This window comes from Micromys minutus (genome assembly GCF_963924665.1).
Source record: "Micromys minutus genome assembly, chromosome: 8".
NCBI lineage: Eukaryota > Metazoa > Chordata > Mammalia > Rodentia > Muridae > Micromys > Micromys minutus.
In genome coordinates, this window is record NC_137977.1 from 47,131,355 (window position 1) to 47,152,927 (window position 21,573).

At 43.6% G+C, this 21,573-nt stretch overlaps 2 protein-coding genes across 2 annotated transcripts in view; both read right to left on the reverse strand.

Moving 5' to 3' along the window:
* Positions 1–2,497: 2,497 nt before the first annotated feature.
* On the reverse strand, positions 2,498–15,914 carry GRPEL2 (GrpE like 2, mitochondrial). The gene is made up of 4 exons (XM_080919720.1): positions 15,826–15,914; positions 10,047–10,200; positions 9,062–9,143; positions 2,498–6,188 (listed from the first exon to the last, which is right to left on the reverse strand). Exons 1-4 carry the CDS (start codon positions 15,897–15,899, stop codon positions 5,824–5,826), a joined length of 675 nt encoding a protein of 224 aa, XP_080775846.1. The 5' UTR covers positions 15,900–15,914; the 3' UTR covers positions 2,498–5,823.
* Positions 15,915–19,319: 3,405 nt separating this feature from the next.
* The window catches only part of AFAP1L1 (actin filament associated protein 1 like 1), a 56,110-nt gene continuing 53,856 nt past the window's right edge, over positions 19,320–21,573 (reverse strand). Inside the window, exon 19 of the mRNA XM_080919694.1 lies at positions 19,320–20,353. Within this exon, the coding sequence (XP_080775820.1) occupies positions 20,330–20,353 (24 nt within the window). The 3' untranslated portion in view covers positions 19,320–20,329. The remainder of the gene's footprint in view (positions 20,354–21,573) is intronic.

Genomic DNA, 21,573 nt, shown 5'->3' on the forward strand with positions numbered 1-21,573 from the left:
TTGCACCTGCCTTCTACCGTCTCTCCCCTCCTTTATTTTTAACTATTTAATTTAGATACAGGTAGCTTTGTCCTGGACCCTATTATGTAGTGGAGGATGATCTTGATCTCCTGAGCCTCCCGCCTCCACCCCTCAGATGCTGGGATGCTCTCCCGTATCTTTACAGACAGGGTCTCACTTGGTAACCTAGAATGGCTTTTCTCCCTCGGGCTCTCAGCTGCTGGGATTACAGGCCTGAGCCACCATGCTTAGCTCTTCTTTAAAATCAGTAGAGGACGTGGGACTCCACGAAGCCAGAGTTATTAAACATGGATGTGAGTCGCTATGTGCATACTGGGTACCGAACCTGGGTCCCAGATGCACAAGAGCTCTTAACCACTGAACCATCTCTTCAGTCCTTAGTCCTTATTTTAAAATAAGCATTTACTTATCATTTTGTGTCAGGTTCTCTTATGTGCTGACTACTTAAGTTTTTTTTTTTTAATCATATTGACTTCTCCACTTCTCCCAGTCCCTCAGCCCTTAACACCCCCCTCCCCTAGATCCACTCCTCCATTTCCTTAAAAAAAAAAAACCCAAAACAAAACCAAACAAAACCGAGCAGGCCTCCCAGGGATATCAACCAAATATGACTAGGCACAAAGCCTCATTATCAAGGCTGACTGAAGCAACCCCATAGAAGGGTCCCAAGTGCAGGCAAAAGAGTCAGAGACACCCCCCCCATTCTTGTTGTTAGGGGTCCACAAGAACCCAAGCTATAAAACCATAATGTATATGCAGAGGACCTAGCTCAGGGCCATGCAGAGTCCGTGACTGTCGATTCAGTCTCTGTGAGCTTCTATGGCCTCTGTAACAGCTCCTACCTCCAGGTTCCTGTTCTTCTTTCAATAATGAGCAATAGGAAAATGTAAGCAGACTAAAACCTTTTTATGCCAACTTTTGTTCATGGTATTTCATCTTAATAATAACCCTAAGAGAGTCAGTGTAGCGATAGGGAAGTCTGAGTGAGTGAAGTTCTGAGTGAATGTGTATTTTGATATGGATACAGCCTGCAGCAGACTCCAAGACAAATCTGCCCATGGAAAACTAGCAAAACTTTTCTCTGGTCTTTGAGTGTCTATGGAAGACTCAGTGTTTGCGAAGACTAACAACTGTGGTTTTATCCTCCTGGATGCTTACAGTCTGAGATTGCTGGCCTCCAGACATCTCCTATAAGTAACTAATTAACTCCCCCCTTGTGCTGTATCTAATAAATACCCAGAGGTTCCAGTGGTAGTGGCAACGTTAGAGCCCCATCCAATTCCAGCTTCACGGTATGGGTACATGTGTATGTCTGTCCTTTCTTTACTCCCTCCCTTGCCACAGTTTCAGGGCTCAAGCCACACAGGTCACGGATTAGCTAACAATTTATTAACTATTAAACTATTATTAATATTCTCACTCAACCAGTCTTTAAGGCAACCATAAAAATGCAGATAAAACACAAATTATAACCATTTTATAAGTGGGGAAGGACTAGAACCAGAAGTCACAGGAACCAGAACAGGGCTCAGAGTCTATACCAAGCCTCAGTTCTACTACACTGTTCTGGCTTCCTTCCTTTCTTCCAACTTTTTGCTATTACAGTTTCATCTCATTCTGAATTTATGATTGAAGTCTGTAAAAACTTCAGAACAGTAAAAGAACATAGTATTAATCTACTTGTAAAACTACATGGAAAGAAGATCAATAGAAATTCCTAAAATTAAAGTTCGTCCCAGTTTCCTGTGAAGGGCAGCTAGTAACTCCAAAATAGACATGGCTCATTTTTCATTGTTTCCATCTGTCCTGCAGAAATGAGGGCAAGCTCCAATTGTGGGATGTCACTAGATTTACAATGTGCACCTAGTGGAAGAGTAAACTAACGCCTTGCCAAGAGAATCTTTTGACTGCAGAGGGTGCTGGGAATACAGCCTGGTTCTCTGGGAGAGCAGCCAGTGTTCTTCAGCACTGAGCCATGTCCCAGCCCCCAGCAAGTAGTACCTTTAATGTATATCCACATGGTGGTTTACAACCTTGTCTAACTCTAGTTCTAGGGGATCTGATATCCTCTCCTGGCCTCCACAGGCACCAGGGGTGTACATAGGACAGACTTAGAGACAAACCATGCACATAAGATGGTAATAATTATTTTCTAAAGTGGTTATTTACTGCTCTCAGTACATTACCAACTCCAAGCCCTACCTTTGCCCAAATGTTTAGATCTGGTGGAGACCAAAGAAAGATGGCTTCATTTAAACACATCTTACTTATGAGGGTCCCACCTGAAAATAACTGGAGGGCGGAGACTAGAATATGCCACCTCATTGTGTGGTACACATCAAGCTGGTATTATTTTTGGAAAACTGCAATCATCAGAGAACTCAAGAGGCTGACTTTTTCCTTTTTTTAATACACAAGTTGAAAATTTGTATAATTACAATCAGCTGTTTCATGTATCAAAGGACTCCCCAGACAATGTCTACAAGACCTTTACTCATTATAGTTCACTCTGCTCTTCTAGTTTCTAGACCTCAGTCCTGTTCTGTGGATGACAGGATCTAAGCACCAATTTTCTGACAGTCTCAGATTTTGTGGGATTCTTGTATTTATGTATACAACAGAATTTGGTTCTTCCAATCCAGTTGGTTGGTGCCAATTTAATTTGTGATCCAATCAAATTGTCTAGAAGGGTTGTCTCCAGTCTAGTCTTAGAAGAGACTCCATTTTTAAGCTTCAGAAGCAGAATGGTGATGTCATAGAGTTGCTATGTCTTCCCAGGAGAAGTCACGCCATCTCAGAGACTACTAAAGGGAAAACTTAGGATCAGCACACGCCGGCTCCTGGAGAACTGGCCCTGAACAGAAACCTCTGCCAACCGATAGTTTCCGGGCTCCAGGTTATACTTCGAGTCATTCACTATATTTCGCAGTTAGAAATGTCAAGATTTGGTTGTTTGGACAAAAGGAGAAATTTACAACGTAAGATACTGCCACGGTTATATCAAGACAGACCAGCACTGCTTTTTTCAGGTAGCTGTTAACCCTAGGCCATCCACCTGCCTGGCAGAAATATTGAATCAGAGTGCTTCTTTTGCTAAATTCTACTTAGTACTTCCTAAGCAAGCTTATGACATCAACTTCTCGTTTTCTCCTGTCAGTTAAGATCTCTTATATTAAAACCTGTATAAAGTTTACCTCATGTATTATTCATGCATTAAGGTATTTACTAGGCAAATCCTTTACAAACCATCAGATAGTGAGACTTAAAAATCATACAGGTTTGCAAAATTTACAAGGTAGATGTTCATACAAGTAAGGCCTAAGGTAGATACAAAAACTAGAAAACATTGTTAGGGCTGGGAGTTGTGGAGAGCTTACTTAGCATTCAAGAGACCCTGTATTCAATCCCCAGTTCTAAAAACAATTTTTGTTGATGTGAGAGGTAGTAATTTGTCAGCCCCTATAATGGGGGAAAAAGGCACACATCAACCGTATTTAATGAGAAATTATAGAATCCAGAATTTTTGTCTTCTCTCCATATAATCTAATATAGGATGCCAGGGCTAATCAAAGGCTAAGAATCAGGGTTGGTAGAAGTAGCCACTGTAGGTAATTAATTACCTATACAATTGTATTTGGGTCATTTGCTGTTGGTGCTGCCTAAATTACTTCATACACAAGATGCTGTGAAAATAGCTTCTTGTGTATAAGGGAAATTACTCTGTAGTACACACCTTTACCTGGCAATCACAGGCTTCCCTCAGATCCTCCACTGCTGGATCCCCACCTGTCACCATTTGCCATGGCAGCAGATATTGTTGTACTGGGGCTAACAAAGCTGGCTTCAAAGGCAAAGATGCTTCTAAGTCTCTCCTGCTTCTTGGTGGTAGCCCAACGCACTGGGTGTGATGGTGGCACTAGCCAGGTTTCCTACATGGGTGACAAGGCCTAGAGCAAGAGAAGCACTCTGACCCCAAGGTATCCAGAGGATGTAATTGTTAGCGACTTGGATGAGAGACAATACCATACTTTATACAATGAGACACATGTGGCCATGGAGGAGCACTCGGTGTTGCTTACCAAGGCTCCCTGAACCCTAGGCCAATCATGAATAGATGACCCAGATGATGTTCAGGACCATCAACACCCAGCCATGCATAGTCAGCCACCAAGGCTGTGCTGTCTTGACAGTACCACTTGCATCCCAATGTTCTCTGGAGACAAGCTCACCCACACTATCTACTGACAGGAACTATGTTCTTCCTTATGCGACCCTGTTGGACAAGACCTTATAGACTACCCATGAAGCTCCTGAGCGAGCATGCTACAGCCTCACCATGGCCAACTGTGCCATGTTGCCCAGAACTTACCACATACCTGCTGCTGTTGCTGCATCCTTCTCCCTGGAGAAGAGCTATGAGCTGCCTGATGGCCAGGTCACTGTTACTGGCAAGAACCAACTCTACTGTCCCCAGCTGCTCTTCTAGCCTTCTTTTCTGGGTGTGGAACACGATGGCATCTATGAACTTACCTTCTATTCCATCATGTGACATGTGTGGTGTCAATGTCAGCAAAGACCTCAAAGCCAACACAGTACTGGCTGGTTGTACCACCATGTACTCAGGCACTGATTACTACAGGAAAATCAACATTATTGCTCTCCATGAACAAGTACTCTGTGTGGATGGGCAGCCGCACCTCAGCCTTTCAGCAGGTAGTATACCAAGGAAGAACACAAGGAATGCGGCCCTTCCTTTGTGCGCTGCCAATGCTCTAGGTGGACAGTGATGAAATTACGGCACAGCCCTTCTTAACAAAACATATGCATAACTGAGACAACTCTGTTCTGTCAATTATACATACACAAAGAAATTCTTATTCTTGGTGCTTTTGACTCAGGATTTAAAAACTGGAATGGTGAAAGTGACAGTAACTTTAACATCCTCTCCAGAGTAGTCCCTCCCCCTAATCTAGAATGGAAGAGTCCATGCAAGGGAGGCAGTAGCGTTGTTTATGTAAATCATACTGTAAAAAAGTAATTATCCACCTGAATATTTTGTTTTTATTTTTGAATTGACAGCCATCATGCCTGGTCCTCAAAGTCTATTTCTCCAACTTCTGATGTATGGAGGCTTTTGGTCTCCCTGGGATTGGGTTGTATTGTCAAGGCAACCAGGGCTTGCCTGTTCTTAGACTTGAGACCAGTTTAATGATAAATGTATTCACCTTACCAACAACAAAAAGGAAGACCGGCCTGACCCTTTAGCCCTGTGGAAAGGAGTGGCTGAGAAACGGTGAGTGTGAACCTAGCCGGGAATACAGCACAAGAGATGACTGAATGAAAAAGGAGATAAAAAAGGAGCCTTGGGAAAGCTCTACATGCCAGTCCAAATGATGTAAATTTACACAAGGGTAAGGCATCGTCATCTACGTACCTAAATATCAAACCAATCCCTACCATTTCCCTTTCCCAAAAAAATACAAGATGCTGCACTAATCCAGCAGCTGGATGAAAACACAGGGAAGATTTTGGATTCAGTCACCAGAGTACCAATTTAAATGATTTTTGTAAACATTTTGATAAAGGCCACATGACACTTGTCACATTGTTCAAATGCCAAGTGGCAGGATTCCTGATGAGACCAAACAGGTCACATAAACTCATTAAGACACTGTAGAGATACAGCCAATGTGACTAAATCCGAAACAGAGCACACGAAGGACCTCATGTATAATACAAACCAGCTTAATAAATAAAGGAGGCGTGGGTGCCTGACTCTGGGAGAGGGCTGGCTTCCAGTGCTCACAGCCGTCTCTGAGACTCCACTGCCACTTCCACTTGTGCAAGTCTAATGGTGCGGCCATGAAGTTTGTAGCCATCCTGCCGAACTAATGCCACGGTGCCAGGCTGCACCCCAACACCTGCTGGCATGTGACAGATAAGTTCATGCTCATGAGGGTCGTATTTGTCACCGATGGGCGTCATTTTCTCTAGGCCATGCTTGGTAAACACACTTTTCAGCTTTGCTTCTAACAGGGACAGCCCTTGGAAGACTTTCTCCAGAGTAAGCTTGTGGTCTTCAGGTTCAGCTCCTTCTGAAAAGCACCTGGCAGTCTTCTCCAAAATGTCTGCCACCTCCACAAGGTCCTTACAGAAGCTCTGGATTCCTATAGAGAGACCAAAACACATCTGAGAACAATGCTGACCTTAGGGGCAGAATCTGGAGGAGGCCCAGGGAAGCAGCTAGTACACTTTATACTTCACAGTTCTGAATGTGAAGGCTGCCACACAGGACTTGGGATCAGCTTAAACATCCCAGTTCACCTGACAAGTCAGTGCCTTTTCTGTAAAGTGTGTCTGTCTGGAGATAGACAGCTATCTCTAGGAATCCTGCTGGGAAACTGGGAAGTTACAACTTGACTAAGTAAGTCCACATAAAGCAGACCAAAAACAGGTTTATCTTAGCTGTACAAGGGCCATTCTCAACAGGTAAGATAGGAAGATTTCATTGGGAGGGTACAGGTTGGGAGCACCAAATAGGAAAAACACCTTATGCTAAAGATGCCAAGAGCCACTTGTTCTTGAGGCTGGCTAGATAGTCCTTCCTATGGCCTATCAGGAAGGTACTGGAAAAGGTCCACAGAAAACTTTTAGAGCAATGTGAACTGTTACAAGATGAAAACAAAACTCAGTTGCCGAGAACCTACTGTTGGCACTCTGACTGGGATAAGAAGCACTCATCATTAGACATCCAGGGCATAAAGCCCAGCAAGGATAGGTGAAGAGTAAGGACTTCATGGACAGATTTACAGCAATGCCAAAGGGACAGCTACCTAAACTAGCCACATGTAAGCAACAGAAAACATTGTCAGAGAGATCTGAGAAAGCTGGCCAGAACGTGGCAGACGAAAGGAAGAAGAAACTCTCCCTTTAAGTGCCAGTAAACAAGATTCTGTAGAGTTCCTTGAGGAAAACACTGGGAATGTGATTCAAGCTAGTCCAACGGCAGCAGTATCAGCACCGTGCCTGCTGATTTACAGGCATGCAAATGGGCTCACAAGGAAGGAACAACCTCGACTGCACGTGAAACAGTGTGGTATCATCTAGTTTAGAGTGACAAGAGGCAGGAGAGAGAGGGGTGAGAAGAAGGTGCTTCAAACAAGCCCTGATTGAGAGCAGGCTGTGGGTTTTCAGTGTTGCTCAGCCACTGAGCTACATCTCCAGCCCTCCAGCACAAGTTTGAAAGCATGCTTCTGTGCTGACCTGTGTACTGCCAAGAAAGACCTTGCTTCTAAGTCGGTGAAGCGGTGGAAATGTGGCTAAACAGAAGCCCAAATTCTCTTTGCTACACCAAGGCCCAGCCTCTGACTGCATTCTCACTGTTGCATGAGGATTGTTTTGTGTGTGTATTGTGTACACATGCTTTCTTGTGTGTGCGCAGAAGTCATCATAGGTTAACACTGGATGTCTTGCCCTCGGTTTTTCAGTCTTTTACTGGACACAGAGCTGGACATTTCAGCCAAACTGAGTGCCCTGTGAGTTTCCAGAATCTGCCTGTCTCCTCCCCACCAGCACTGGGGTTAGTTACACCTGACCTTTCTTTTCCCTCATGAATTCTGGGTATCCCAATTCAGGTCTTCATTTTTGCAAGGAAATTATCCACCAAACCATCTCCTCAGTCTCAATTTGTTAATTATTTTAATAGGTAGTAATCTATTGGAAAAAATAATGTTTGTGACCCAGATAGACTACAGGTTAAAACCATGCATGCAAGGAGGTGAAACAGTTGTCATGGTATATCTGTAAAAAATGCTACACTTTCTGCCAGGCACATAGCTCACCACCTTTGATTTTAGCACTTGTGAGGCAGAGGTAGGAATCTCTGTAAGTTCGAAGCCAGCCTCGAACTAGTCTACATAGAGGGCTCCAGGGATACATAGAGAGACCCTGTCTCAAAAGACAAAAATCAAAAACAAAAAACCCATTGTACATTCCTTCTCCCTCCACGATCATCCAAAAACCCTTATGGTTTCCTAAGTAACTCTGGTCACCAGGAGGAAAGTCCCTCGGCTAATGACTGTTATGGACTCTCCGGCTAGATACATTTTAAGTTAATAAAATGGCTAGCAGTTAACTAACATGAGTTTGTTCCCGATGTCTTACCATTTCTTGAGTAAACTGATAATAACTAGTTCTAACTCAAAGCTTGACTTCTGGTGTCCATCCATCTTGCTCATCAAGCAGGTGGAACATCAGAAGTTCTCCCATTGCTAAAACTGTGCTATTTGCAACAGACACTTCCATAACTCAGCAGCCAACAACTGTTTTCTGTAAAAGACCACACAGGAAGCATTTTAGGCTTTGTGGGAAAAGAGGCAAAAGCCAAGGACTTTATGTTCTGTAGGTAAAGAGAAAACAAGTTTATATGGATTTAAAAAAAATCATGAAATTTAAAACTGTATATATTAACTGGCTATGGTCTGTTGAGTTTTGCTATAAACTTGGACACAAACACACACTTGCAGGCAGACAGACAGACACACAGATACAGACACACCCGCACATACTCACTCTCCCTTTCAAATTTTAGCTTCCTTAAGGCTGTCCTATAAATTACCAACTTGTGGAATACTGATAGAAACAGAATTCTTGTCCACAGCAGCGCAGACTTTCCTGTGGATACAGACCAATGTTGCTTACATTAAGCAAAATTTAGCCTCCATGGTTATGCACTAGTCTTTGGATTCTCCTCTGAATGTCTTAAAGACTCACTGGTTCATTAATGTCAGAAAACATTGTGTACTAGAATGTTGGAAATTTACTAACTATACATACTTAGAAAAACAAAGGCCAGCATTATTATTGCAATGGTTAACAAGAACAAACAGCATTCCCACAAACAGCAGAAAAAGCCTGTGGGGACAGTGGGAGGGTGAGATCAGTTGGGGACTCATATATTTCTACTTTCGCTCAGTTTACAAATGTGCTCAAAGGTGCATCCTCTTCAACTACATTTATTTATTTGTGAATCATCTCTTACCAAATATCTTTGCGTCTTCCACACATCTCTGGGTTCTCCTCCTTATGTTTTCACAGTCAGCAACGGCTCTCTGGTATCTCAGCTAAATATCAAAATTCAAAGGATGGGAAATCATCAGGTAAGAATGCTTTTACTTTATAAATCTCATGCTTGTAACAGTGACAGGGCTCTCTGCATGCATAAGGGTTCCAGTAAAACTACTTGTTAAAAACAAATAGGGTGAAGCTGGCTGCTCTCCAAACTAATGAAGAGGTAATCTACTTCCTCTTCAGTAGCTTGTAAGTAATTCCGACTAGCTTGAACACACCAGTTTTCAAGTTCATTATTCAGAGAAGAGCTTCGAATTTAGGTAACACTGCTAAGCTTTCTTTCATTAATTTGAACTCTAATATGACTAAAAGTAAGTTTTAAAAACCTATCACCTATTTCAAGGTAGTTCTCAGTCTGCTTAATCTTCCTGATTATAATTCCTGGTGTCTTTAATTGCTCTAAGACATGCTTCCCAGCACCCTTTAGTCCTAAGGAGCTCTGCTGTGCTTTGAAATTCTTCTGCTTTAATTCTTCTCAAAGCACCCAATCATGACTGTGTCCTGTAAATCAGATGTTCTCTGACTAGTAGAGTACAGAGACCCAACACACCCAACAAATATTTGCTCTGTCACCTCACTGGCAGGCACCACATCACCTTTACTGTGCTGAGCCACCAGCTATCTAATGCTGCAATACAGGACGGAACAAAGGGGAGGCACATCCTTAGCCACCTGGCATTTTAAAAACCACAGACTTTATTTATTTATTTTTTTGGCCTAATGAGCCCATGGAAGAAGAGGTCAAAGGACCATTTTAGAGGAAAATTTATTTTTTAAAAAGACACACACACACACACACACACACACACACACACACACACACACACACACACACACTTCACATTTAAACCAGAAAAGAGACATAAACAACAAATCACATTAAATCTACTACTCACTGTTAAATCCTGAACTTCTTTTTCCAGTTTAACAGCTTTTAGCCTTAAGGCTTGTTCAGCAAGGGAGGGACCAAGTCCATCAGGAGGGTCTTCAGAACTGCAGTCTTCCCCAGCAGTTCTTTGGGTGGCAGTGCTGAATGGGTGTAGCCATCCCCTAAGAGGGTAGGGCAGGGCAGTAACACACAAACACAAAACCACAACAGTTAGAGCCCAAAGCACCCACACTGACACTCTCCACGGTTTTCAATCAGTCTTGGTGATAAACGATGAAGTCCTTCCTAGGCTTTTTTCTACTCGGTCTGCCTCATGTTTTTAATCACCCAATACCTGCATGACTAGATTTTAAAGTACTCTTGTACTTATTACAGCACTTGTCATTTCCTTTTAAATGTCTGTCCCAGGGAAGCCTGACAATAATTTGTTTTCTACAGACATGCCTTATGGATGCTTAGTGTTGACAAAACCATAACAGATGGTCACTCAAACGCAGTTTTCCCCATAGAATGTGTTTCAGATTCATTCATGTATTTGTGATGAGGAAAAAAAAAATACTAACAAGCTTTCTAATTAAAAAGAATAGGAATAGAATGAATTTACTGACAAGTAGAAAATATTAGCTTACACGGGAATTTAGGCGATGACAGGTAGATCGAGGGGACAGGTTTAGTTAATCCCAGTAGTCTTTGTAGAGGAGCAGTCTTTAAGTCATAAATAACCAGAGGGGACAAGCTATGGCGGACCGCTTCTGCATACACTGCCAACACTCACACCCAACTCACACCCAGTCCCCAGAGGAAGGCTTTGCCATTACTCCATCGACCTGGAGACAGGCTCTTCATTAGATCCATGAACCTTTACAGGCCTCGAAGGTACCCAACATGGCTGTTCTGACCCTTCAGGAAAAACACAAACCCTCACCCCACATGAGCACAGGCCAGATCATAATAAGATCATTCTGCTGCCACGACATCTTTCCATAGCACCTTAGGTTTTACTCCTCTGCCCTTTGGTGACCAGCATCATTCTACACAGTGAGGTTGTCTACTACTATTAAAACTTAAAAAGTTTTAATGTAAACAGGCCTTGTTTAGATAACTGGGTAGGGGTGGAGCTCTACTCCTTTTAGGTTGTTGTTGTAGAAAGACCTATGGGATCTTTCTACAACAGCCTGTCCCTTGGGGTTCTAAGAAATGCTTGTGTTGTGAGCTAGTTTATGTTGGGCAGAAGATGTATAAGTAGTAATATTTTCCACCTAAAGATGCTGTGGATAGCTCGAAATGGCAAACGCAGCAACGCAGCGAGCAGTGTGGTGTGCTCTGCAGCCTCCTGTGTGAACAGAGGCATAAACAATCTGAGAATGGTATCAGCATTAAACTTACACAAGCTGTATTTCCCAAAGGAAGAGACTCAAGTAACATCCATCTGCCAGAGAACATTGTGATGTCACCCCCTGGGGTTAACACTTCCTGTGTGACAGGTTGGAAAAGAACACAGTGAGTGCACTGCTTAACTGTTTGCCTAGCCGGTTCTGGGGAGGTGGCAAATTCATGGCATAAAGAGGTATCATTTTGATGGTACAGAGCATGACTATAAAGAGCTAGTATTAAGCCAGACTACACAGCAGCAGGGAAGCAGGGCAGAGTCAGACCTCAGTGTCACCAAATATGACTGACAAAGCAAGAGTTCTGGGTCCTACATAAAAGATGGTATAACTCTTGATCCAGGCTTGTACCCACTTCCAAGGCTTGCATTATTCTAACTATATAGGTGTTGTCACTGTAAACATTGATGGGAAGAAAACAAATCTCTTAACTAAATGGAAACATAACAGTATAGCAGTAGGCGATTGTCAATCCTGTTGTAGGGATCCACTGCTGTCTGCATGACTTTATGGCTCTTAAACCCTGTAACAACCCTCACTTACCCCATTTCTTTTCTTTTTTTCTATAACAAAGATTGGGTGTTCTGGGGACTACCGGACCATTCTGTTAGGCCTGTAATTGTTTTCCACCAAAGCAGTAGTTGCTGTGAATACTCCAACCGATGCTGTGATATGGCCAATTATCTATAGACCAGTTTCTCTGATAGTCAAGTGCCCTAGGAGAAAAAATTCCATTGGGGGGGGGTGTGCCTTGTAGTATTGATGGGGGGCTACTAGTGAAAAGAATCTATTAAGGAATACCTGTCTCCTAGTCGTACATTGATGGGGCTGCAATGTTTTTTATCCTGCTTCCAGGGTTTCTCAACATCTCTAAGTACTGAAATATAACTGTCTATCTCTAGAATCTATGTGCCCAACGCTTAGGACTGCATGCCCTCTCTCCCTTTGTTTCTTTAGCTTTATGTCTTTCTCACTTTTTCCTTATCTTTTTCTACCTTATTCCCCCCTCCCCTTCACCTGCACAAGCACACTTTCTCGTGGAAGTGGTCCCTCATTTGACCAATAAGAGTTTCCCAAAGTCACTGTCCATGTCCCTGGTTATGTGCCAGTTGCTGCATCCAAATGGCTCCAGGGATAGATGGCTGGGCTGGTGAGAGCAGGAAGAGATAGAAAGCTGGGATCAGCTAGTCAGGTCTCCTGGCTGGAGAAACCTCAGCATCCTGGAAGCTTCGATTATATACAGTTTAGTATATGGACTGAATAGAGAGGCAGGGTATGGCATAAAGCTGAACAAGGTGAGGTTCTCACAGATAAACAATGAGACAGAGCTTATAGTATGCAGCTGGATAGAGGGGGCAGGTTTAGTTAGTCTCAGTAGAAACAATCTCTGTAGGGGACCAGTCAACATCAAGGGGGGAGAAAGCTATAGTAGACCTTTTCTGCATTCCCACCATTAACTGTTGGGATGCATTATGTGAAGGTGTATCCCTGCATATTCAATTGTTAAGTTCTGTACTGGCAGAGAGTGTAAACATTTCACATTCCTCGATTGCTGAATGGCTTTAATAAAAGAGCTTTAGCTAGGCAGGAAGTGGAGGGTGTAATTTCCATGCAGAGGAAGGGTGTCTGGGAGAAGCCAGAGGACATGGAGAGAACAGGACAGACTATGGCAGAGCAAAGATACTGACCAGGATTGGTTAGGTTAAGAAGATGAGCTAGCTGAGAGATTACCCAAGCAAAAGGCCTAAGCTTTAAAAATATTAAAAAGATCCATGTCATTTTTTAATATAACTGGTGGGTCTGTGACAGTCCATTGTAGTCAACACCTAGCACTCTGTCCCCTCAGGAAGGTTTGTCATTCCTCCGTAAGTCTGAGACTCTGGAGTTTTGGGGAGGGCTGGTTGGTCCCTGTCAACACATGCAAGACTCAGGACTACACTCACTCAGGACTTTCCCCAGTTCCCACAATAAACCTTACTTTAGTGATGAAAAATTCAAGGTGAGAGGCTTGAGGTTTAATGACTTGTTATGGACCGCAGAGTTAAACTAGGCATAGCAGCATGTGACCACTGCAGTATCAGGTACTGGGAGGCAGATATGGGTGGACCTTTCTGGTAGCATGGTTAACAGCCTGCCTCAAAAGATCACCACCACTACCACCACCCTCCCCTCAACCAAAAACAAAAGAAACACAGAGCTAGTGTTCTGTTGAGCCAGGATATTTAGCACACAAACTCACACAAAGTAACACGGTTCTGGTTTAACTCTTTTATCTTACAGAAGTAGAAAATTACTTAGCTAAGAGGTCGTGACCACACACTGTAAGGCTTTCAGGGAGGAAAGAGGATCAGTATGTGAGAGAGGAATTCCGACTGATACAGCCTATGGACACAGGTCACTAAAACAGAATTTTGTTTTAGTCTGTTGGGTTTTGTTCAACTAGTTATGTAAGGTAAAATGCTGCACAGCTAATGAAATGGCTAAGGTCCCGACAATGGAGCATACATTCGGGAATTGCTCCCAGGATCCTTTCAAGCACTTTCACCCAGACTTTTTAAGGCAGGACATTCCCACAAGCACTTTCACCCAGGCTTTTTAAGGCAGGACATTCCCACAAGCCAATTTGCCTCGACAATGACACTTGATAGTACAAGCTCAAAATCACAAGCACAAAACATAATCAACCTCTAGAAAAAAACACACAACTTGTGAAGAGGCAGGATGACATTTACATCAGCACGGAAGAACAGTCCTTCCCACGCTCACCACCAAAATGAAACAAGAAAAACACCTCTCCCTAGAATTCCCCTATCAACTGGCCAGGAAAAGAGGTAAACTTTCTGCTCCTGACTTCCTCAACCATAGAAAACTATGTGTGTACCTGTCCTTGGCTTCTATGGGCATATGGAAGTGAGCCCTTGCACCTGGCATTACTAAAATAATTCAGTTTACATAGAAGTGTAGACTAGGACCTCATTCAGAGAAGATCTTGGAGTCTGGCAGTCCTGACCTCTAAGGAAGTTTTCGTCATCCTCTCCTAAATCCTGGTAATTATTTCAAGTGGAAAAAAAAAGCTACCAGGTTAATCAATCTGTGGGTCCAAGAGCCCTTTAAAGCAAGCAGTTCATTATTTATGGGAACAGGGATATACTGAACAGTGGTCACTGAGATGGTTGAAATCTAAACAAAGGTTTAAGGGTTAGAGGTAAAAGTGTGCTTTAAAGAGGACGTTATAGGCAGAGTGCAGAGCTAACTTAAAGACACAGATGAGAGAACTTCCATCTCCCAGACTTTTCAGGCTGGCATCGGATTTTATTATGGTTTGATATCCAATTCTACATGGTTCCAAATATTTGGCTCAGAAAACATAGTTATAGATAGGTCTGAGCAAAGTACACATGGTCAAAGACCATCCACTTAGAAAACTACATTTATCTTAGATAAACAAATGGCTGGTCAAAACAGGGACAATTTAAAGAGAAAAAGGCCATTGCTCAGAATAGTTACTCCTTCAGAAGAAACTAACCTTTATTTCCTTACCTCACCCAACCAACTGCCAAAGGTTTGAAACAAACCACCCTGCCCTAAGCACTCAATACAACATCTCACAGCTCTGGTATGGCGGGTGTGAGGTCAGGTGCACTAAGATAAAAAAATAAAAATAAAAATAAAAATAAGGGGAGTGACAAATAGCCACGCAACTTTCCTGGATTTCCCCGAGGCTAATTTACAAGTCCGAGTACTCTAACTCATAGACAGTCTTTTTATTCATTCACAGGAATGAACTAACACAAAACACCTGTTCGTGAATCACAACTGGTTTCTTGACAGGGTAACTTCCTTAAGATTTAAGTCTGGAGGAGTTTGCAAAATTTCCTAAATTCCAGTTTCCCTCATGTATTAAACATGAAATAATAAAAAGAACCAACCGTAGTTCGGCAGCGCACTGATGGCAACTGTAATGTAAAGTATCCCTAAGACTGATGGGATGGCCATTAGAAGCCAGGTCTAGTGCTTTCCTTTTGCACTCAGGTGAAGAACACCCCTGAGAAGGTGTAGATTGCCTGCCCTAAGACCACATGGAGTCCGGCTAAGAACCCTAAAATATCCATCACTGCAAGAAACAGGTGAGCAGGGGCTAGGGAAGAGTTCATCTCCGATTCAGTCATGCTCAGGGTTCTACCTCCCAGGAATGACCTCGGATCCACTTATCTTCCTTGACCGGGAAAATCGCGCCTATGGGCCTTAGCCTTCCTTGCAAGAGACGCGGCGTGGACGCCGGGACATGGGACCTGAGGCCCGTCCTCGCCAAAGCCCGGCTAGCCCTCGTCTTCCTTCCCATGGTTGCCCATGGTCGCGCTCTCGCCGCTGCCTTCCCGGCCCCGCCGCCCCTCTTACCTGCTCTCAGAAACAGCCCCCGAGGCCAGGAGGCGCTGCAGCCGCTGCACCGCCCACAGCGAACGCGCCGCCATGTTCGAGATTAGAGCGCCGACACTGCGCGTGCGCACTCGAGCCAAGTGGAGAGTCGCGCTCTCTGGAAGTCACGCCCCCTAGTAGGCGCGGAACTTCCGGTTTCCTGTGCGCTACCCTGCTTTTCCGGGCATGGCGCCACCCTCCAGGCTGCTTGTCCCAAGAGGCTCGTAGTAGGTGCGAGGTTCACGGTGAGCGAAGTGGGTTCTCACCTCATCCTCCAGAAGCGAACATGCGATAAAATGTATGTGACCAATGCTTAAACGAGAGGGGCACTACGTTGTGAACGTTTAGTAGTATTCAGGGCCGATGCGATGGCTACCCGGGCTTGGGAGCTGGCCGCCAAGCCTCAACAACGTGAGTTCGATCCTGGGACTCACTTGGAGAGAATCGACTTCCTCAACCTGTCCTCTGATTTCACTCTCACCTCAGTCATGTATGCACCATGCACATACAAAACTGCAAAGGAAAGACTAGAATACAGGCTGAAAAGTGATTCACAGAGTGACATCCTTTGTAAAGAAAGCCAGTGAAGAGGGAAAGATGGAAGGAGTAAACCTCAAATATGGGGAAGGTATATGGTAACGTTAAGACTGGAAAATTGGTCACTCCCACGGTTTTTCTTGTGTGTTAATGGTGTATGTTGTTAACTCTTGAAATCTAAGCGTTTTCAGTGCTACTTATGATTACAGTAACTTGACAATAGGTATAGTGACTCAGGCCTGTAATCCCAGCCACTTCATTTTAAGACAAGAGGATCACAAGATCCAGCCCACCCTGAGTAACTTAGTGTGGCGGTCTCAAAATACCAGAGAGCTGGGGATACGGCTCAGTCAGTGGTCTAGAGGTTGCCTAGGACATGCCAGGCTTTTCCTCAGTATTGGAAAAAAGTCACTTTGCTGTTCAGAGCAAATCGAAGGGAGGAGTGGGGAGACACTCTGCTGGAAGAGCCCAGGCAAGAGAGGATGGAATGTTTGGTTCTGGTTCCCGGCAGAGGGTCTTACTATGCATCCCTGAACTCTCAGTGCTGGGTGGGATTGCAGTGCAGGCCATCTCTGCCCTACCACCGTAGACAACCCGATGCAAGTCGCTGTGCTTACATCCTATTTTCTCTTGCTTCTCTTTTGCAGTTTAGAATTTGACTTTTGTAGTAGGCCTCGATCACTAATATTTTGCCCAATAAATACTTGTTGAATGAATGAAGTGGAATGATGTCTGTGAAGATATAGGTCAATTTCATTTTTAATACGTGTGTATATGGATGTATATGCCTACACCAAGGAATGCGTGTAGTCATCATTTGCAGTAGTCAGGGTTGTCTTTAAAACTATGTGGGTTCTGGGGATTGAAATCAGGTCACCAGACTTGGTGGCAAGCACCTTTTTCCCTGCTCAGCCATCTCACCAGCCCAAAATTTAGATACATTTTAGGGTTTTGGTTGGTGATGTGTTGCATGACTTTAATCCCAGCACCAGATCTCTGTCAGTTTGAAGCCAGCCAGGTCTACACATTAAATTCTAGGTCAGCCAGAGCTGCTTCCCATGACTCCCGCTCCGGACAGGGCTTTCCTGTGTGATCCTGGCTGTCCTCAAACTCAGGAGATCTTCCTTCCTCTCTCTGCTTCTCAAGTACTGGGATTAATGTGACCTTTCTTTTAGGAAAAAAATTAGGAAATTTTGATGAAAGGATGTCTGAATGTGAAAATGAGCTCGTGTTTGAGTTTACTTTTTAAAAAAGGAATGGGACATGCTCCTTCAGCAGTCTGAATGCTAAAATAAAGTTTACTTTGACTATGGCAACTTGGTCAGACTTTGTACTCTACTTGTTCAAGTTTTATGAAGACAGATAGAGTCTTCTGTATCTTTGATCTCATCTAAGGTCCAGCTCAGATGGGATACCTAACACAGTATCATCGCCCTCATGTGGTGTTTTATATGAATGTAATTAGGATGAGGAACTTGAGGCCCTGACCAATTCGTGAGCCTGTGTAAGGTTCCCCATCCCAGAGGATGAGTGGCCCTAGGACTGTAACTCTTCAGATTTAGGAAGGAGCTGGTCTTTGCTTGAGTGGTTGTACTTATAGTTCTTTTAGTGGTAAGGCTTAGACCAAGTACTTGCATACACTTATTTATATGTACATACCCTTGTGTGCGTGTGTGGGGGGGGGTTTAAGACATTCTGTGTAGCCCTGGTTGGCCTAAAGCTTACAATGTAGACCAGGCTGACTTTAAATTTGGCTTTTATTCATTTATTAGGTGTAAGTGTGCTTCTGAATGGAGACCCACAAATTTAGATTTAAGAAATAAGAGTTCTAGAAACACATTGAACTACAAAAAAAAAAAAAAAAGTTATTTTAACTGGTCTCACAGAAGCTTAGTGTAAAAGTACGGGTAATAAATACTAGGGCTGGCTGCTTTTTAAATTTTGTTTTTAATGCTTATTTTGTGTGTGGTATGTCGGTATGCAGCGGTGGTGTGGGTTCTGAGGGTCAAGTTCAGGTTCTCAGGCTTGGCAGCAAGCCCCCTTACATCCTGAGCCATGTTGCTGGATTCCAGATGCACTCTTTAAACGAGAGTAAAATGCAGAACCTCTTGTCCAAACATGATTAAGGAGAAACATTTTCCAGAAGGCAAACACAGGGTGTGCTCTGAACATGGGCCTCAGGTGATACAGGCTTTTGCCAAGCAGGTGGCATGTTCTCATGTTAATGATTAATGATGCAGGGCCCTTTTTTCTTGGAGCTCAAGATCTACTTGTGCAAAAGGCATTTAACCCTAAAATAACTGCCTAAAAAAGAATGTGACAGATACTTGAGGCACAGTGGTAGGCACCAACGCAGAATCTTTTAGAGAGCACTGTAACCCACATTTCTGTCACTGAAGACACGGAGGTAAGAGTTGGAATGAAAACCCTCCCTTTGGATTGGATATCTTTTGATAGCTGTTACTATTTAAATCATTTTTTCCCTTTACAGCAAGAACAAAGGTTTCTGAGTCACACTTTTCTCATCCAGCTGATAATAAAATCCTCTTGTGACTTGAGCATTTCCAACTTTGAACAGTATAAGATGCTTCCTCTCAATTATCTCATTAAATATCCACCGGGAGTCTTGGGGTGAGAGTACAATCACAGCCTGTTCTAATGCAAACCAGAGGCGTTCAATGACATGGCTGAGGTTATCCTCAGCAGCAGACAGCCCAAACTGGACCCAGGACCATGGCCCCAATGTGTAAGCCTACTGGTGAGGTAACTGCTGAGGTGGTTTTCCTGCTCTGGTCTCCAGCTACTTCAAAGACTGGTAAGGTTTCAGTGAGGCTAGTGTGGTGACATATTGAGACTAGTAGACCCATCCACTGGTTATTCTGAGGCACACACAACTCCCCCCCCCCCACACACACAAGTGCCAGCTACCCTCTGACCTCTCAGAGTTGAACAGTTTCATCTTTATTGGAGATGAATATGTTAAAAACAGACCTAAAAGCCCAGTGTTGAGACAGTCATGAGTGGCATAGAAAAGGTCCTATAAAAATATCAAGTGTTTGGAAAAGGCTTAGCACCCTTGTGGCAGACTGGAGCCACCACCCTGTTTGTTTTCCTTAATAGTCTCATTTTGTAGCAGATAAGGAAACAGGCTTGTGGGCCTCCTAGTACAAGATAAAGACTTCCTCAGGCCAGAGACTTAGTCTTCCAACCACAGTCCCAGGAGCTTCAGTGTCACATTAAGTAGGTAAGGACTTGACGGACAGCAAAGGACTCCACCCGCCAATGCATGCAACAGTGTTGTCATTAGAACTCCATACCTCTGTCACTGTGCTTAAAATGTGCCAGCTGATCAGCTCCCTTTACCCTCTGAATTCTCAGATAATCTGATTTAAAAATGCCCAAACCTGGAAGGTTCTAGTGGTTGTAGTCTGTCTGGCTCTAAAACAGAACACTGGGAATTTTGCATTCTCAGTAGCTTTTGTTCACTGTTGTGTAGGCAGGGATATGTTGATTTTCCAGTCCATTACCCCTGCCCACAGTTGTCTGTAATGCCCAATAGGAATACAGCCTGCCTAAATGTGATCAGGTGATGGAGTGTTTTTTTATCACAACACTAGCAGCACGTCAACACTGGCTTCCTTTGCCTTAGGACTGGGACTGGTATGCCGAGGAAAGGATGGAATGGCTTATGTGCTTTCATTGCATCAGAAGGCAAAGATACCTAATAAAACCTTTACAACTGTGGATGCTTCTGTCTCTCAACACTCCCACCCTTTGTAAAGCCAGAAGGATGCTTCCACTTCTCCCTTCCCATAATCCCTAAAATCATGCCAGACAGTCAAGCTGGTCTTTTGGGTGCCCCAGTCTTTTCCTGATGTCATTTTGAAGAAAGCGTTTCCTCCTTAGATGGACAAGCTGATACAGCTTCAGGATGGAATTCTCACCCTTTTTAGGTCTTCTTCATTTCCCATTCCTAAAGCACAGAGAGATGAGAAAAATAAGTTTGTTGAGGATTCTAGTGGGATTGTAGGTTGGAACACTCACTGTATTCTGAATGTACCCTCCCCCCCAAACCAGTCCCTTTCTTCATCTCAGCAGTGTGGTGGTGACAAGGTTTCAATATGTAGATCAGGCTGGCCTCAAACTCCTGCTTCAGCCTCCAAAGTGCTGGGATTACTTAACTAACCAGGGTTGTCTGTTTGTTTAATGTGTATGAGGGTTTTGCTTGCATGCCTGTCTGTGCATGGTATCCATGGAGACTAGGAGAGATGGTATCAGATACCCTGGTACTGGAGGTATACAGATGGTTATAAGCAACCATATAGGTGCTAGGAACTGAACCTGCATCCTCTGCAACTGTTCTTAACCTCTGAACCATCTCTCTCTCCAAATCCCAGAATGGTCTTTGAAACATGTACTTGGTATTTACAAAAGTCTTCTCAAGCCAGACAGTGGTAGGGAATACCTTTAATCCTGTCACTTGGAAAGCAGAGGCAGGTAGATTTTGAGTTTGAGGCTAACCTGGTCTACAGAGCAAGTTCCAGAACAATAAGGGATACATAGAGAAGCTCTGTCTTGAAAAACCAAACAAACCTAAAACCAACTAACCAACCAACCAAATAAAATTCCCAGAAAACAAAACAAATAAACCCAAAAGTCTGCTCAAGTCTGTCCAGTATGTTACAATCCACAGTTCCTCCTCTAGTCTGAAGTTTATAAAATGAGGAACCTGCATCAGCTGTAGACTCAGTCTGGCTTGTCTGCTTTTATAGTTTAACAAACTATCAGCTAAGAATGTTTGGTCACATTTCTAAGCACTTGGAAACAATACCAAAAGAATAGCAGTATTTTGTGACAAGTAAAAGCAACACAGAATTGAAATCTCAGTTTTCAATGAAATGAAGTTTTACTGGGAGGCAGCCATATTCTTCGAGTTAGTAGTTGTCTTTGTCCCTCCCAGGAGAAGTTTGTTGGCTCCTGGGCCTGGCTGCTCCGGCCTGGCTGGTCCTTCTTCGGTCTCACTCTTTGTGCTCAGCCTTCTGTCTGATTGTCCACAAACAATCGACTTGGCACAGGCTTTTCTCTTCGTGGATTACCCTTCCCTCCAATCCCTTTTGGTTCCCTCACACTGTACTGAGCTCTCTGCTTGTGTGTGACCCGCTGCAAAGGCGTTTGCTATCAATGGTTAAAATA

What these genes read in the sequence shown, in the direction of transcription:
- GRPEL2 (XM_080919720.1), bottom strand. Translation starts at nt 15,899, where the DNA reads ATGGCGGCGCGTTCGCTGTGGGCGGTGCAGCGGCTGCAGCGCCTCCTG. An exon ending in AAGAAGTTCAGGATTTAACA is followed by an intron (nt 9,144 to 10,046) that starts GTGAGTAGTAGA and finishes TTTGATATTTAG; the next exon opens with CTGAGATACCAGAGAGCCGT. An exon ending in GGAAGACGCAAAGATATTTG is followed by an intron (nt 6,189 to 9,061) that starts GTAAGAGATGAT and finishes GTCTCTCTATAG; the next exon opens with GAATCCAGAGCTTCTGTAAG.